Here is an 18,724-nt window from a genome sequence, read left to right as displayed (position 1 = left end):
CCTTGCCAATTTATGGGCCACCATATTTGCATCACGCTTCGCATGCAGAAAGATAACAACCCAATTAGTTTTGAGGAGTTTGACAATATCACAGATGATAGCATTGAGTTGATGATGAGGATATTTGTCTGCTCTATCTATCATATTCTTGAGCGCTTGAGCATCAGTAACAAAAGGAACTAGCTTAGCTAAATGGTGAACTACGAAGTTTCCATCACGTAGAACATGAGACCACATTATAGAAGAAAAAGAAGTACATAAAGAAAGGATATCTTGAAGAATAGCATCAAGATCCGAGAGAAAGATAGCACTCTTTGGTCATATCTTTTTATATCATTTTCTGAAATAATTATGTTTCGTAATCTTTTATGAATTTAACTATTTTTTTGTTCCAAAAATATTGATTTTGCTACTTTATAACGGAATCCATCCAACATTCGCTAGGTGAGGCTTACATCTGCTTTCTTTCCTATTTTCTTGGAACTCTCCCTCGATTGTCTCTCTTTCAACCTCATTTTTCCTTCTTCAAGCATTAATTTTCTAAAATTCAATCTCTAAAAACATCAATGTGAATCTTTGGGAAAATTTTGTTGCATTTCAAGAGTATAATAAACGAACTTGAACCAATCTAGATAAAATTGGTGTTTCAATTCCTAAAGTTCCTAATGGTTAGAACTTAGGAACATTTTAAATGAGGCTCTCTAGGCTGTCTAATTCTAGCAAAGCTCTTTAATAATTACTCAGGTATATATGAAATATGCTCATATTAAATCAAGCATAACCAACAAATACATCAAAAAATATGCTCATATTACATCTCAATGCAAACAAAACAGCTGTATTAATATATACAAATCTGAAGTCATATAGACAAATCACCACCAATTTAACTATCTCATCAAAATCTATTCCTCTGCCCTAAAATATGTATATACATAAAACAATTTTTTGTGAAAATTGGGTTAGGTTATTCACACACAATTTCATAAGAAAAAGAAATCAGCTGTGTACTAAGTTTGACTGTTATGTACTCTTTACACTTGTATTATACACCTACTTGCCTACTAACCCGGACCGGCTTAACTTATCTCGATTCGTTAGAGCCCTTCATCTTACCTAACAAAAAAATATATATATCCATCCACCTTTCATTAAAGTATCCTGTATCACATGAACCTTCATCAAGCTGCAGGAACATTCCTCCAGGCAGCATAAGCTTTCTCCTCCAAGATGGAGGGTAATTCAGTGAAAGCTCGCCGGGCACAATCATCCCATGCTTTTGCTATCTCTCTTATGGACACGAGACCTCGAACGCAGCAACGGAATATAGACTTTGCTCTCCCCACCCAATCTTCAGTTTCTAGTCTGAAACATAACAACATCATCAAACATAAAACCCATTGTACTGTACTTACTTTAATGTGGTATAACCAATTTGTACATGTAATTTTGTTCACTTGTAAAAGTTGACATAGAAAACTTAAGTACTAGTCAGTCACTCGCATATTTCCATCAGACAGCATGAAAGATCTTAGGAGGAAGTTCGGGATAATGCGAGGGAACAAGGAACTCAACTACCAGAGTAATTACTGGTATTATGGGCATAAATTGTGCAGATGTGTGTTTATATGTACACGGTACACCTGATAATAGTTCCCTCATTAGACTCAGAAGCCACTTCTACCAGTGTCTCAATCAGTTTCTGGTTTATCTCTCTGACTTTAGCCACTACAAGATCATGGTTGAGCTGGAGCAAAATGCATAAAGCGGATGCGAGATATAAGTGGGGTATCATGTGTTTACCAAAAATGTAACACTTCCTCCCTTTCTTCATAACTGCGACATTTGCATTTCTACACTATTCATGCATTCTTTTGACCACTTTCCGGGATCTATGTAAGGTAGAAATATAATCATATATGATCTTGGTAGATTATAATTTTTACAAAAAGCAAATGAAGATATTAATAGTTCAAATTTTACACTGATATGCGTGTAACTGCAAAGGGGAAGTATATATATTTGTCACACATCTTTAGGCTAATAATAACCCCTTAAGAGTCTTATTGATGATTACACTTACGAGATCATACAATGGATGGCAACTAATTTAGTTTGAAACGTCTTATGGGGTGATAAACTAATAACCGAGACCTTGGGATCAAATCCTATTCACATCACCACCCTTAACACCTAAGGAATCAAACACAATGTACAATTGCAAAAATATCATACCATAATTTTAGGCCTTTTCAGCATAGATCATGATTTTCCGAGATGGTTGATATATCTCTGCTTATTGATTCAATGTTGCGCTTCAATCTTTTAGGAAGCTTGGGTTCATCATCGATTGCTTCTGGGAGATTCACCAAATAATTGTCCAGTGGTACTCTATAATCATCATATGCATACTCAGGCAACTTGTCCATATCATTGATGGCTGAGGCAATGTCATCCATGGAACTCTTCAGAGCTTCCTTAGACACAGATTGCAGCTGAAGGAGACAGAATAAATGTGTAAACATTGGACCAACATATTGCAGATTTGCATTAGAGAATTAGGTGATCATAAATTTTGTTTTCCATCCCTTAGTTCAAATTTCTTTTTGAACCCTTAGTTTACAGCGTTTCATCAACAATGTGGCCTCCTAAACCATTATTCCATTGTTACATTTGCTTTTTAAATTCTCTCTTAATCTGACAATGGGAGTTGTTTTAGACTATGTTACTCGGACTTGAATTGGGTACTTGTGTCTTGCCCAACAGTCCAACTTCGCTATTTTATAAAAGTTCTCGGTGATTTCAACCCAAAATGAAGTATCAAAGTGTTCATAAAATTATAGCCATGTCAGAGTGTCAAACACAGGTACTTGACGTAAAATTAGTGACATAAATGTCAGACAACAATCCTCCTAAAGAGTCAACCAGTAAAAAAGAAAGACATACCACTTTAATTAAGCGATTAATAGGCAGGTCTGCAGACTGTGGAAGTTGATTGCTCTCTGGACTGCTGAATTCTGGTGGCAACGAAGAGGTTGATGCACCAGGTGTTCCCAAGGGAATGGATCGATCTTGAACCTCAGTCTCACTTTGAGACTTATTGGCGCCAAATTTATTAGGAGAAACAGATATAGCAGGACTCCCAATTGGCTTTGTCACAGAAGACACTGTCCCAGGCGTTGAGGGTGAATCAATCGTAACTATCGAGTAACTAGGCTGTGATATTGCTCTAGAACTTGTAACAGATGTTTTCCTTTTCAGCAGCTGTGGTGTTTTAGGGCGAGCTTGAGAAGGTTGGCGCTGAGAATTCCTAAGAGTGGCTTTTGTATTCATGGGTCGAAACATTAAGTCCATAGAGTCTTTCTTTCCTGGAACCTTCTGTGGCTTCTTTAAATGCACTGCTTTTGGAGGTCGATTCATACTTGTTGACTGCATTGGTTTCGGATTTTGCTTCATAAGATCCTGAAATAAGTCAAGAAATTCACATCAGAATTCAGTTTGGCTATAAAAAAAATCGCAATACATATTTTCAGGCAAGATATATCTATTTATATAGATAATGACATTTACTTGCTGCTCGTTTGTTATACAGTACTGAAATTTCAATCAATGAAAATGAATGAAAACGATTAATCTTTAAAGCTTGTATTACATGAGATATTCCACATGATAAAAAAAGAACAATAACAACTGACATAGCTAAGCATGATATTACTCACATCACTTGGTTCTTGGGTACCATGAGGACCTCTGGGCAGCATGATTTGCATATTCGGAGCCTTGGAGTTATCCATTGTCGAAGAACTGATTATGGGTCTAGTAATGGAGGTTGTTGTACCGACTGATGGGGTATTTTGCTGGTTGTTTGAAGAAATACTCTGTCTGTCAGGATATTGTGGCGCTTGGTTTTCAGCAGACATGGAGGTTGTTGTACTCACTGATGGGGTATTTTGCTGGTGGTTTGAAGAAATAATGTGTCTGTTAGGATATTGTGGTGCTGGATTTTCTACGGACATAACCGATGAGGTATTTTGGTGGTGATTCACAGAAATTTTTTGTCTGTTTGGATATTGTGGTGCTTGATTTTTAGCAGACATGAAGGTTGTTGTATTCACTGATGGGGTATTTTGCAGGTGATTTAAAGAAATCATCTGTCTGTTAGGATATTGTGGTGCTTGGTTTCTGGCCTGCATACTACTCGCTTTCCATCTGTTTAAAACCTCTGTAATATTATTCAAATAACAGCACACTGTTTCTTTAGGAATACACATCAAATCATCTTCTGGAAGATGTAGAAACTTGATCATCTGTTGAGAACGTAATCTTAATCGTTTAGCTTTTTCCTGTCGATCCACACTTTGTGCCTGCAACAAAAAAAGTAGCATATTCAAGCATTAGAACATCAAAAATCTTCATTACTTGGAGTTTATTTTTTAGAAAGTTTGAATAGAGAATCCAACATTAAATAGAATACTAAAGCTAAATAAAAATTACCTTGACAAATTCTTTCTCAACTTTCTTTTCGAAATTTAGTAGATCAGGCAAGTACGATGTCCGATACTGCAATGCATCCACATTACTTAATTAAAGTTCATGCAGTCATCATAGCAGTAACGTAACAGTCCACTATCTATATCAGGTATCCTAAAGAAGTACTCCCTTTGTTGTTTGATTCGTCTCAATTAGTACATTATTAATATTCAATCGTTATAGTTTTTACCAATATATAATGAACGGTATTTAAGTTCAAATAGGTGCATTGAGAGTCGTGCACAGGAAAGTGACAGTCCAATCCCATATATAAAACCACAACCCCTCAAATTCATAAAAAATAAACAAATAGGGAGATAACACCAAAGTTTGCAGCAATCAATCAGCAATTTACTTGGTGCGTATATGATAGAAAGATAAGCAAACATGATTCATACTTTTTTTTACCTGAGCTATGAGACGCTTCAGATCAGCAGCACTAATAGTTTCAGCATCAACAAAGGATGTAAATGCTGCAGAGTCAAGAATTGGAAATAATGTAACTACTGGAATCCTATATGAAAAGTAATTCGTTGAAGACAAGAGAATGAGAAAACAAAATGGTATATTGAGATAACAATAAGTCTTCATTTTGAGTAACAAAAATCTAGTAGAGATTTTTTTGAGAGTGAGGAAAACATTCCAAACCAGCATATTCAGATTTCTTATTATAAATTGTGCTATGAATTTTAAGGTCTATTTGGTTGGGCGTAGAACATTTTTGATGGACAACAACAAATTTCCAAGGAAAACACAATTGTAGATTAGATTTCTTTTGTTTTGGTTTCAACAGAAAAGTTAGAATAAGATGATTTGATGAGAACAGAAAAGAGAGGCTAAATGAAGAAGACAGAACGACGAAAATGCTTTTCATTGACGATAGGAGAACCACTTATACAGGAAAATACTCTAAAAGATACCAAAACAATCACAGAAACAGATAAATGCAAGAGATTTAGCAAGCTAACTCATACTGAAACATAGTTGATTGATACCTGGAGCATTTGTAGCAGCCACTTGTGACCAAGGGATATGCTTGTTCTCAAACTCTAAAGTGTGAGTATGAAGAGGAGTGCTTCTTACTATGTTTGACTGATGTACTCTAGTATCCTGATATAGAGTTCCCTGCTCTTGTGGCTTCATCACTGAACCTCCAAGTTGCGATAATTGTTGGCGGCTTTCTATATTCAACATGCTATTTGTTGTTTGAATTGGTTCTCTCATTGGCCTAATTTGTTGCACTAATGGATAGAGACCATTCTGTCGCTCAGATAGTCTATCTTCCTGCAACGGGTTCAAAGCTGCAGGCTGCATACTTACAAAACTTTGTTGCAGTGTTGAATGCATAGGCCTCTGCTTTGATACATGAACTTGATGTTGAGTCGTATATAATTTCTGGCTCTCTTGAGTAGGGGCACTGCCACTGATGCCTCGTTGTGCAGACTGATCGGAATGAACAGCTTGCCTCGAAATTATTGTATTTGCTGGTTGTTGGCCTGGTGATAAAACTCATGTTAGAAACTATTGTTATAATGGAATCATCATGTGTTATATTAGCAACAATACCTATGAACATGACTTATACACACATGAAGACATTTATTATTAACATCCAAAGAGTCTTGATATACTTCAATGATTTTTACTCAATTGAAACATTTTCACTGATAAAAAATGTGCTTGAATTTATCCTCTTACCTGCAGTACAAGCTGCTGCATCACCAAAGAATGATCTACTTGTTATCGAGTTCAGCTTTTTATGAATTTTATCTACATAATCATCCTGCACACACCGATATGAAAGGACAAATTAATATCATCTTATGAAACTGCATCATCTTTAACATGTCAGAGTGTATATATAATATATATACTGTGAACAAAATAAAAGATGGGTTAACAAAACTTATATACAAAGTTGAATAGACCAAGAAAGACTTGTTAAAGCTAATTGGAAATTGTGCTAAATCTAAACAGTCTCAGCTTTAAGGCACATGTATTACATTTCACTAGTTCGCAAATCGCAAGCTATGTTACTCGAACTCTTTATTCTATCAGGAACTCGTGTCGGGTCCTTAGACACTCGAACATAACACTTCGACAGTCTCAGCTTTAGCCTTTAAGGCACATATATTACATTTCACTAGTTCGCAAATCACAAGCTATATTACTCGGAACTCTTTATCAAGAACCCGTATCAGGTCCTTGACACTTTGACGGAAAAAAAAATCGAACTGTTTATTTACATGAAAGAACTCATATCGGATCCTTGACACTCGTGCAACACTTCGACATATCAATTTGAACCAAGAAGATAGAAAATTTTCATAAAATAGCCCATTTAACACTTCAACTCAAACGCCATACATGCAACGTGAATCATAAACTTGATTACACTTTACTTTAAAACATAAATATTACTAAATTATGACCAGTAAAAACAAAAAACAAAAATTACCTTGTTCTTTGCCATTCCATAAATTTTTTCCTCGAATTGAACAGCTATTTCTTTAAGTTTCCTCAGAAAAACAGGGTTTCTAGTGTTGTGGCCCCATTGTATCAATTTCTTCATGATCCTGTTTTTATAACACAAATTCATAAAACATACTATTATTCGTAAACGAAATAATTTACAGGGATAATCCAAGAAAAAGCAGTTAAAAAGAATCAAATTAAAAAAAAAAGTAAGACAAGTACATGATTTCACGAGTAAAAACGTAAACTTTCAACAAACTGAAACAAAAAAATTCATAGCTTTTTACTTCAATAAAAATCTGTGAGATGATAGCATAAGAAATTTACACGTTATCTATGACATGCTGGCGAAAATTCTCGTTTAACCAAGCTTTTGTATTAATGGCTTCCATAGTTTTTCACTACTCAAACTCAGAAAACGAAAACTTTGAGTTATCTATCAATTCACACGATATATAAATATTGCGAAGGCAAGAGTCTTACCGGGTCGTATTGGGCCTGGGCGAAAGGGGCAGGTGTCCAGGCCCGATACACATATATCAAGTAACAAAAATTATTAAAAAAAATCTAATTTTAATATAAAAGTAGATATAGTTACTAAATGTATTAAATTAGTCATCGAAAAAATTAACTTAATTACTAATTGGACTGATTCTCTTTTTAATATTGAACTTAGGTGGCCTAATTTTAACTAGTTTTTATATACACGCGATGCGTGCGAACATACGTACAAAATTATTTTTTTAGGAGATGAAAAAAATTAAATTAATTATTAATTATTTCTAATAAATTAGAATATTTGAATTCTTGATGGTTTTCTTTGTAATATTTTTTATTTTTAAAATTAATTAGTAGTTTTTTTTTTTTCATTAAAGGAAGTAATTATAATAGAGATGTTATGAGGGTAAAATGGGGTTTCTAATATTTTGGTGTCCTACCCCTCTTCCCATATAGAATAGAGATTTGAAAATAGGCGGTATGACAAACTCCCCCCAAGTAGATGTAAAAAAAAGAATAGAAGGAAAAGTAAAAAAAAAAATGGAAAACAAAAGATCACTGCGAAACTGCAAATACTTAAAATTTTTGGGTAATTTCTCTCTTTTTCTCTGTCATTTTTGTTCTTCATTTGATTTTTTTTTAGGTTTTGCAAATTCAGAATTTTATTACTTCATTTTTCGATCAATAATTATTATAATTATTTGAGAATTTCAATGACACACTGTGTTTTATATAGTAACTGAGTATTATACATTAAATTAATTTAATTTTTCATTGTGATTTTCTAATTATCATATTGTTTTCACACATAATTATAATTAATTTTTCTGAAAACTTAAATAAATTTAGACGGATTAGGTCATGAAAATAAGTTTTTATTTTCATGTCAGGTTGTAGATTTCAAAGGTTGTTAATGCATATAGATTTCAATCTTTCTTTAATTTTTACTGTTATACGTCCACTTGTATTTTCATTAATATAAAATTTTGATATTTCTATGTTGTAGAAATGCATAGTGAATCGGAGTAATAAAATGATAAATTTAATTTTACCCTTACTGTTTTTTTGTTCTAAATAAGTTTAGATTAGTTCATAATATTTTTAAAAAATAATGCAAAGTAAATTAATTATCCATACTTTTTAAATAAAATTTTGATATTATCTATTATAAATTTCAAAAAAATTGTTATTTAAAATTTTTCCGATTTAGATCTTTCTATATAATGATTTTTGCAACTTTTTTTGGGTTTTGCAAAATTACAACTTCAATTGTAATTTCTTTTCGATTTCTTTTTTGGATTTTTTGATTGACATATTAAATGATCAAGTACTTATATTCTTATTTTTATCACAAACTATAAAATGCCAAAAAAAAAATTACAAAATGTTATAGAGTGACACATATTTTTTTAAATAGTAAACTAATAATTATTTGAATATATTTACTTCACAAATACCGTGTAATTAGTATCAATGAGAAACACTATATGGTTCTCTATAGTCAAGTTGGCAACTCTTAAACTCGTCATTCTCTGCGACCTCAAAACTTCTCTGAAGGTAAAACAAAATATTAGTTTTATTTTTGAAATGAAGTCTAACTAAGTAGTTTAAAACAAAGAATTGTTGATAATTGAATTATTTTTCACCCATATTTATCAAAAATTACTAAATGATAATATCAAATTGACAACGTTGGATACCACTATTGCCTTTTTTAGCTATTTAAAAGTCTTTTATTGTGTCTTGATGACTTTGGTCAAATTGTTCAACTTAATAAGAAAAAAAAATCATTACATGAAACGTTATTGGTATTTATTATATGTATACTTTTTATTAAACATGATACAGGTTGTGATTTATGAAACATAGAATTGAGGTGATTATTAGTTGAGCAGTTTTGTAAGTGTCAAATAGTTTGTTGTCATCTCATTATTAGAAATACATCGTAATAAATATTTGTGGCTGAGATAATTAAAAAAAAATTATCTACACAATAATATAAAAACACAACTAGTTTCTCTTTCTTTAATTCTCTCGTCCCTCCCCTCTGTTACACAAATCTCTATTTCTCTCACACCTATTCATTCTTTCTAATATATAGAAATATAACGATTAATAATATAATAATAAATTTTTGATGTAATATCAATAAAAAGTACATAAAAATATTGTTAAATTAAATTATCTATAGAAGTGCTGTAAAAGCCAGCAAGGAAAATTATTCCCGATCCGGATCGAAAATAAAACTTCAAAAAAATCAGACCAAATAACTGTTTATTTCTTCGGTCTGGACCAAAAAATTAAACATTCGAAAAACTTGGACCTAATCAGGAAACTCACACTATAAGGTATGCCGATTAAGATGATGAAACTCACCTAAAGTCAAGTTAGTCAACACCTATAACTCGTCATAGACAAAGTTGACTAGGTAAAGTTTGATTTTGTTTTCCTATCTTTTAGAAAAGTTTAATATCTTTTGTAAAGTTGTTATATTTGTACTTATCTTTTAGAGGTTACTTGAGTTGTTAGGGTTCTATATATTGGCATTAATGAAGGAAGATGAAGTCGTTTACTCCAAAAAAAAAAAACTCTCTAGAAGTCTTAACATGATATCAAGGGGCCTTCTTAATTTTGTTGTTGTTGATTTTACTATGTTAAAGGTAAAAATAGAGATGGTAGCATAAGAAATTAAAAATTTACACGTTATCTATCGCATGCTGGCGAAAGTTCTCATTTAACCAAGTCTTTGGATTAATGGCTTCCATCGTATTTCACTACTCAAAATCACAAAACGAAAACTTTGAGACAAATTATATCTCATTCAACGCAAAGCAATTAAGCAACGTATATAAATACATTGAGAAGGCAAGAGTCTTACCCTTGCAGGGCTGTATTTGGGCCTGCGCGAGAGGGGTAGGTGTTAGGCCCAAAACACATATCTCAAGAAACAAAATTATTAAAAAAATAGTCTAGTTTTAATATAAAAGTATACATAGGTTCTGTTTGGCATTACTAGCTGAAAATAAACTGAAACTGATAAGTTAACTGAAACTGATAAGATAAAGCTGAAACTGATAAGGTGCTAGAACTGATAAGGTAACTGATTAATTTAACAGTTTTATTTTAGGTGCTTTCCAAACACTACTAATCATTTTAGGACCTAAAATATGCTAGCACCTTATCATTTAAGGTACTTAAAATGCTTCCCCAAACAGAGCCATAGTTACTAAATGTATTAAACTAGTCATCGAAAAAATTAACCTAATTATTGTTGGACTAATTCTCTTTTTAATATTGAGCTTATCGTGGCCTAATTTTAATTTAAAAATACACGGTCTCTTACAAGACAAACTCCCCAAGTAAAGGTAAAAGAGAATAGAAGGAAAAGTAGAAAAAAAATGGGAAATTTCCTCAGGTACCCCTGATGTTTGACGTAATTTCCAAATTACTTACATTTGGGGAATTCCTCTATCATGATGTTTGTGTTTGGGCTCAAGATACCCTTACTATGAATAGAAACCTAATGCCGTTAGGTTTTCCTCTCCTTCTCCCCAATTTTCTTTTTCTCTCTCCACCCACCCTACTATAAAGCCCTAACCACCCAACCCCCACCACCTCCCCTTCCCCCCACCCATCCCCTACCCCCGCAGCCCCCCTCCCCACCCTCCCACCACCCCCAGCGCCCCTCCCCACCAGATTAGCCCCCCCCCACCCTGCAGCCTTCCCCTCCCCCACCGTCGCGAGACCCCCCCCCCCCCCCCCCCACCACCACCCGTCGTCCAATTCGACGCCCAGAACCATGTCGAAATCGACCACACCCCTTCCAACCCAGTCGAAACTGATGCCCAGTTCAGTTTGATTAATGAGCAGTGGCGAAATCGATGTCCGACGAAGAAGGTCGATCTTCTTCAGTCGGAAATTTGGGATTTGGGAAAAACAAAGGAGAGAGAGAGATTGCGAAAATGGGGGTTGCGGCTGGCAGGGGGTGGAGTGGGGGAAGGGGAGGTGGTGGGGGTTGGGTGGTTAGGGCTTTAGAGTGGGTTGGGAGGAGAGAGAAAGCTTTCATATTCATCAATGGAGGATGATGGGGGGAGAGAGAGGAGAAAACCTAACGGCTTTAATTTAGGTTTCCATCCATAGTATGGGTATCTTGAGCCCAAACATAAACCTCAGAAGTATTTGAGGAATTCCCTAAATGTGGGGGATAATTTGGGAATTACGCCAAACCTCAGAGGTACCTGAGAAAATTTCCCCTCTTTTTAATATTGAGCTTATCGTGGCCTCATTTTAATTTAAAAATACACGGTGTCTTACAAGACAAACTCTCCAAGTAAAGGTAAAAAAGAGAATAGAAGGAATAATAGAAAAAAAAATGGAATAGAAAAGATTACTGCAAAACTTGCAAATACGGTCGAGAATTAAGCTTAATGCAAATTCAGTTTCTTATTCAATTCTCCCACTTAAATTTTTGAGTAATTTCTCTCCTTTTGTCTATAATTTTTATTCTTCATTTGATTTTTTTAGGATTTGCAAATTCTGAATTTTATTACTTCACTTTTCGACCAAGAATTATTATAATTATTTGAGAATTTTAATGACACACTATATTTTATCATAGTAACTGAGTATTATTATACATTAAATTAATTTAATTTTTCGTTGTGATTTTCTAATTATCATATTGTTTTAATGTAAAATTATAATTAATTTTTCTGAAAATTTGAATAAGTTTTGTGAATCAGATTTTTAAATCCTTGTAAGATGATTTACGGGATCGTTATTCTCTTGGTAATAATGGACCGCGTATTCTTGAACTTAAAAATAAATATGTGATTGTCGTCAGTCGGTTCCATCAACAATACTCTTTTCAAATTTCCAAGAACATACTATATAGGAAAAATTGACATGATAATCCCAACTTTCACAAGTCTTCTTAAGATAATCCCAACTTTGAACTATTATAGAATAATCCCAACTCTAGGGGATACTTTCTAAAATAATCCGAACTATTAATTTTTAACATAAATTGACATGAATAATCCCAACTTTCACAAGTCATCTTAAGATAATCCCAACTGTGAATTATTATAGAATAATCCCAACTCTAGGGGATACTTTCTAAAATAATCAGAACTATTAATCCCTCCGTTTCCTAAAGATCTTCCTTGTTACTATTCCTATAGATACCAAGGATGATCCATTTGTGTGGAGTGTGGGGGTGGGTAAAGTAGGAGAGAGAAAAGGGTTAAGATAAATAAACAAATAAAAAGGAGTTTAAGTAGGAGAGAAAAAGGGACTTGAATTAATAATATAATGGTGGACCATATGATAGGGACATGATAGAGTAAAAAGGGGAAAATTTTCCAAATAAGGAATAAAGTAAAAGAGGGAAGATCTTTTGAAAACGCACTTAAACGAAAAGATGGGAGATTTTAAGAAAACGGAGGGAGTATATATTAAAACTCTTTTTAAACATGCTTAAATATCCTTAAAATCATAAGGACGGTCAATCTCATAAACTATAATATACTACTATGATTTTTCAATCTTTAAAACCCTAAAAATCTATGCTTTGATAATCAAAAATCCAATTCAAACATAATAAGTAAATATGAATTATTATTTTTTTAATACATAAATTATATAAACTTAGATTCACAGTCAAATCATCAAACTATAACTTTTAAACATAATATTTATCAAAGCAAATCTTAAAAACATGAACTTTGCATTAAAGATAATTTGAGGAGGAAGAAATTAAACAAATCAGGAAAAGAAGAGGAGGGACGCCAACATGGAAGGCAGCGACAGCAAGAGGTGGTCGGTGATCGACCAACGGGACGGCATTAGTCGGCAAGGAAAGGGAGTGAAGGTTGAAGGAGAGGAAGAAAGAAAAAGAAAAGAGAAAGAAAGAATAGGGTCAAAATTTGTGGGGGAAAAAAGAGGAGAGAGAAAATGAATTGTGTGGAAAAAAGTGGGGTTTATGGGGGGTTTTTTATAATTTCCCCGGGCTTAGTAAAAGGTGATTAAGCTCATAATAGAGTTTAATGAAATTAGTGTTTGAGTTCCCCATACCCAACTAAAAGTGTTTGGGTTCTTCATACCTAGAAATCTTTTCCAAATCCAAAAAGTGTTTTAAGTTTTTCAAATATTTTTCAAAGCATGCATAGACAACATATTTTAACTTCCTTGATTCATTAAAATAATTCCTTTGACTTTCAAATAGTCAACCTTGGAAGAAATAAAATCATTTAAATACTAAAATGTATTTAATAAATAACTATACATACATTAAAATATATTTATAAAATTCATAAATTTATGGGAGATTACAAACGATTTCTAGGTCTTTTTTTACAATAACGATTTTTCTACCGATGTTGTAATGTGTGTCAGATTTTTCCTTTTCCCACCCTTTCCTCTTCATTTTCTCCTTAAAAGAGTGTAAAAGTCGGACACACGTATAAAGCACATCGTGGTTAGATCATAATTGGAAAAATAATGTTTAATTGTCAATTTCAATTTGCTCAAATATTAAATTTTGATTAGTAAAAATCAATTTTAGTAAGTGAAAATTATTTGTAGCTTACTAGAACTAGAAGTGACTAAATACTCCTTGCACAAGCATGACCCTTGATTAAACTCAATTTTGATGGATGATAGATGAGCCATCTATAAAATCCAAGACAAACAAATGTCATTCGAACACATGTACTCTCTCCTCCTCCACACAATCAAATGAAACATTAAACTATAAAAATGTGTTTCAAGACTCGAACACATGAACTCTCATTTGATATGTTAATGCACTAACCAACTACACTACAATGCTCATATTGGTCTTGTTGGGGGGTCATTTAAAGACATATTTCTATTTTAGAAGACTTCAAATACACGTCATTAAATAATTTAGGACGTATGGCCCGAGACAAGAACTAGTTAAAGTCTAAAACTAACATTCACTATTGATAATAATTCATAAGGGACTTTGGTTTTTTCTAGCATGGCAACTTGTAATGAAATTTTACAGGCACAACTATGGATTATGATGGTAGAAGTAACAACATTAAATCATTAATGAATGGCCTTCTTTTTGCTCTAGATCAAGGCTATTTTCATATTAATTGAAGCATAATATTAATATTACACATTACTCCTTCTATTTCAAAATATAAGACATTCACAGTTTACGAAAATTTGCTTTGATCACAAATATCTCTCGTAATATGACAAATAAAATTATACCGTTGGATTCGTCTTGAAAATAAAATACTATAGTAACATTATTTTTTAAAAAATTTCTATCAATATAAATTTAGAATAATTAACGGTCAAAATTCGACCTCGAACATTATGCGTTCCTTATATTTTGAAATGGAGGGACAACACTACATATATCACCTTATTGCACCCCAATAAAAACATTATACAATATATGATTATGACCTCTCACCAAAGAAATAAAATCACAAAAGATAGTAAAATTATGAATAACTAAGAATTACTCCTTCCGTCCCAATTTAGTTGCTACATTTTGACCGTAGGCACTATTCACGTCATAACTTTGACTATCTTTTACTCCATATATATAAGAAAAAACATAGTCATGTTGGATCTTGTTTGATTCGTTCCAATTTGTATTTTCCAAATATATAATTTTTATAATTTTTTCATATATGTAACTCAAGATATTGGTTCTTGAAGTTGCATCTCGTAAACTGTGGTAAAGCAAATGTAACAACTAAATTGGGACAGAGGGAGTAGATGCATCAGTAGAAAGTAAACTAAACATAACCATATCACGAGTCCTCCCTTTCTGAATACAATACTTTCTCAAGACACCCTCCTTCAAAAATCCACCCTTCTCCAAAACCCTTTGTGATCCTACATTCTCCACATCCACAAGAGCTTCAAGCCTCTCCAACTCCGGCCTCTCCTCGAAGATCGCGCTACCCACCGCCTTCACCGCCCACGTTGCAATCCCTCGGCCCCAATACTGGGATGCCAGGACATACCCCAGTTCTCCCCTACACTTATCATTTCCTGCATTACAAGTAACAGAAATAGCACCAATTGCCCTATTGTTTAAGCATATTACCCTGTGATATGGATGTTGTAGGACAAAATTGTGTACGTACTCTATTGCTTGTTCCTTAGAGGTGTAGGTGTCCCAACTACAGAAATGTGCCACTTGATTATCTGACACCCAAACCATCAGATCATCCACATCAGTAGTGAGATCGAATGGTCGAAGTGAAAGGAGGGACTCATCTTGTGGATATTGCTTAGCCATTTCTAGTTTTTGTAGCAAAATTTTATCTTTGAATGAGATTCTAGTGTTGTATTAACGCATATTATATATATACATGATGAAAGTAATAACTGCAACTTTAATTTGCAAGTGAGGAAGTTGCATAGAAGAATCAAGTTAGAGTTGGCCGAGGGGATATTAGCAAGAACATGTTTGACAAGCCGCCTTATTTGACTGAACTACCTGTCACTATTTCTTAATTGGCTGACTGGCATCTGTATACAACTATGCAAACGTGGGAAAAACTTTGTCCATTTACTGGATAATCTACCCATTAGAGATAGACATTGATAATAAGTGAAGTCCAACTCAGTAAAATTATTTATTTATTAATTGTCTATTTCTAATGGGTAGTCTACCTAGTGAGTAGATGTAGCAATCTCCATGTAAACGTCAAGGTGGGTCTATGTGTGTTGAATTGTCAAGGTGTTACAATCTTACTCCCACAAACCGTGGTATGTGGGTAAGGTGTAAAGATTAGATTTCGCCATGTCCAAGTCTGAACCGAAATGTCTTAGATTTGAAAATTTGATTTTGAATCCAGTTCAAATATTTTACAAGCCTAGTCTACACGTAAAATAGATTTTTCAAAACTTTGGACTTGAGATTGGACTTTGAACTTCAAAAAGTTGACTTCAAACTTAAGCCGAACATGTCAGAACTCGACAGTGATTGACTTCATTTAGTGATCAATGTTTTAACTTCTTTTGTTTTCCTATATCACATAAAATTTTGATCATGAAGCTGCAAAAAATTTCTATGATGCACGAACACTCTTTATGGATCAATATTTCGCGTTTATGATACTTCAGGACACTTTGTGTTTTCCCTCTCAATCTTACTCTTTCCTTTCAATATCTCTAAATCTCTCAAAATATAGCCTAATTTACTATCAAAAATTGTTAAATATCGTGTTCTCTAATGTTGCCCTGCGTCTTTTCACTTTTAGAATTTGTGTTCCCTGTGTCTGCGTGTCCCGTGTCCATGTCAGTGTCTCGTATCCGTGCAACTTCAGCAGAAATACACTCCCAGGTTCCATACTTGGAGCTGATTGCTTCCCCTCCAAGAGGGCGGGTAAAATCTGAGAAAACTGATCTAGCACTTACATCCCATGCTTGTAGATCACCATTAATGACATTAGGCCGCGAGCACAACGATCAAATTTTGATTTTGCTTTCTCCACCAAATCTTTAGTCTCTTCGCTGAAATACAAAGACAAATTTTAGTATTCAAACATGAGTTCTGAAAGAAAAAAGAAAGAGAGAAAGCAGAGCATTCACTCACCAATATCCAACAGGCAACAGGTAGCTTATCTAAGACTTTAGGAGGAGAATTGAGATAGTATGAAGGAACAAAAAAAACTCGATTGTAAGTGTTGCCAACTGCAAGTTAAAAAAGAACACAGTGATATAATGAGCGAGTTTCAAATGATAAAAAGAATGCACAGCCATGAGGAAAGGAAGAAAGAAAGGACATACTGATGCCATAGAAGCAAAAAATGTGTTACAGTTTTCATTGCAGACAGGTTTATAGGTACACTTGATGATCGTCCCATTAAAAGAATTAGAGTCAAATTCTACTTCCATCACAGTCTCAATGAGTCTCTGGTTAATTTCTCTGATTTCATCCATTAAGTAGTGGTTGAGCTGCACAAGGAAATCAAGATACTTCAAAAGAGCATAAGCAAAACTTTAGGGAAAAGCAATTGGTAGATGGTGGACTCGTGTCTACCATTTTAATGGTAGCTACGGGCCAAAATGTAGCCCAAAAAACATAAAACGCATGAAACTAATGTACATGAACTGCTTTTCAATGAATCATGTGAAACTAATGTACATTAATTGTTCTATAATGAATATAGATTTCGACAATTCTCTTTTGTTAACCTTTATATTTATGTTTCTTAGCTTGTTTATTGCAGATAATTTTTTGTTCACTGTGTAATTTTATTTATTCATTAGGTTGAGTGGTTGTTCATCAAATATGTCCTATGTTCATTTTTTTCTTATTGTTCATTGCTGATTTAGATGTTCACTGAGTCTCATGTGTTGTTCTTTTGCTTAGTATGTTCATTGAGAATGTTATTGTGTTGAATGGTGCACACCATTTAGATGGTAGACTCGTGCCTACCATCTAATTTGCGAGGGAAAAACACATAAATTTCTAACACAACCGCTGTAAAATGTAAATCTTGTGCCATACAACCAAGTAATTTTATATTTTCATGAATCCCCAAAATTACCCTCTTTCTCCAGATTTGTAACAAGGTATATGAGGTGCAAGTTGTAATAACATATGCAAAATCTTATAAAAGACGATCTCACGTTAACACTGAAGTGAGACCGCCCAAGTTTAACGCCAGGGTGGGGGGGGGGGAGAGATGGAGGCGCGACGTCAGGGTAGGGGAAAGAGATGGAGGCGCGGCTCAAGGTGGTTGTCGGTTGTCGGCGAAGTTACATTAGTGATGTCGGCGAGTGGGCTTCGAGTTGAGATCAGTGAGGGTGTTCTCTTCTATGAACTTTTGGCCTGAATACTGTAGAAGTGCCGCAACGAAGAGGCGGAAGCAAACAAGAGAAACCTCCTAGAGACGACGATCTCGAACCTCTTGTCCATGGTAACCATTTGTTCAAAGTAGACCACCATGTCGACGTGGATTCGGAGGAAGTTCCAGAGGTAATCGATGACGTAGCTTGGACATGCGTTTTTCAAGGTGCATACGATCCCTGGACTGTTGATTCCGACGACATTCATGAGGTGTTTTCTCTCCTCTTTCTCTTATTTTTGTCATTTTCAAGTTATAGTTATAATTTTCCAATTAGTTAAGGAATTTTAATAATTAGTTACATATTTTTGGCTCTTAATTATGGTTTTCTAATTCTAGCTTTTGCTTAATAGTTATGAAATTCGGAT

The 18,724-nt window shown here is 33.9% G+C and overlaps 2 protein-coding genes across 2 annotated transcripts; both read right to left on the bottom strand.

Moving 5' to 3' along the window:
• Nucleotides 1-816: 816 nt before the first annotated feature.
• On the bottom strand, nucleotides 817-7,425 carry LOC104889611 (mediator of RNA polymerase II transcription subunit 15a). The gene is made up of 10 exons (XM_048639978.1): nucleotides 7,333-7,425; nucleotides 6,989-7,106; nucleotides 6,229-6,313; nucleotides 5,526-6,026; nucleotides 4,939-5,003; nucleotides 4,495-4,560; nucleotides 3,720-4,364; nucleotides 2,947-3,462; nucleotides 2,236-2,495; nucleotides 817-1,365 (listed from the first exon to the last, which is right to left on the bottom strand). Exons 1-9 carry the CDS (start codon nucleotides 7,395-7,397, stop codon nucleotides 2,253-2,255), a joined length of 2,304 nt encoding a protein of 767 aa, XP_048495935.1. The 5' UTR covers nucleotides 7,398-7,425; the 3' UTR covers nucleotides 817-1,365; nucleotides 2,236-2,252.
• A 7,398-nt stretch (nucleotides 7,426-14,823) lies between these two features.
• Nucleotides 14,824-15,859, bottom strand: LOC104889554 (uncharacterized). The gene has a single exon (XM_010674797.4). The coding sequence runs from the start codon at nucleotides 15,794-15,796 to the stop codon at nucleotides 15,245-15,247; it is 552 nt and encodes a 183-aa protein (XP_010673099.1). The 5' UTR covers nucleotides 15,797-15,859; the 3' UTR covers nucleotides 14,824-15,244.
• Between the last annotated feature and the right edge of the window lie 2,865 nt (nucleotides 15,860-18,724).

The sequence above is a fragment of the Beta vulgaris genome, chromosome 3 (assembly GCF_026745355.1).
Source record: "Beta vulgaris subsp. vulgaris cultivar EL10 chromosome 3, EL10.2, whole genome shotgun sequence".
Taxonomy (NCBI): domain Eukaryota; kingdom Viridiplantae; phylum Streptophyta; class Magnoliopsida; order Caryophyllales; family Amaranthaceae; genus Beta; species Beta vulgaris.
Note: the sequence above shows the minus strand (reverse complement) of the source record. Positions and strands in the feature narration are given on the sequence as shown.

What these genes read in the sequence shown, in the direction of transcription:
- LOC104889611 (XM_048639978.1), bottom strand. Translation starts at nt 7,397, where the DNA reads ATGGAAGCCATTAATACAAAAGCTTGGTTAAACGAGAATTTTCGCCAG. An exon ending in ATGGAATGGCAAAGAACAAG is followed by an intron (nt 6,314 to 6,988) that starts GTAATTTTTGTT and finishes CGGTGTGTGCAG; the next exon opens with GATGATTATGTAGATAAAAT. An exon ending in TGAAGCGTCTCATAGCTCAG is followed by an intron (nt 4,561 to 4,938) that starts GTAAAAAAAAGT and finishes GATGCATTGCAG; the next exon opens with TATCGGACATCGTACTTGCC.
- LOC104889554 (XM_010674797.4), bottom strand. Translation starts at nt 15,796, where the DNA reads ATGGCTAAGCAATATCCACAAGATGAGTCCCTCCTTTCACTTCGACCA.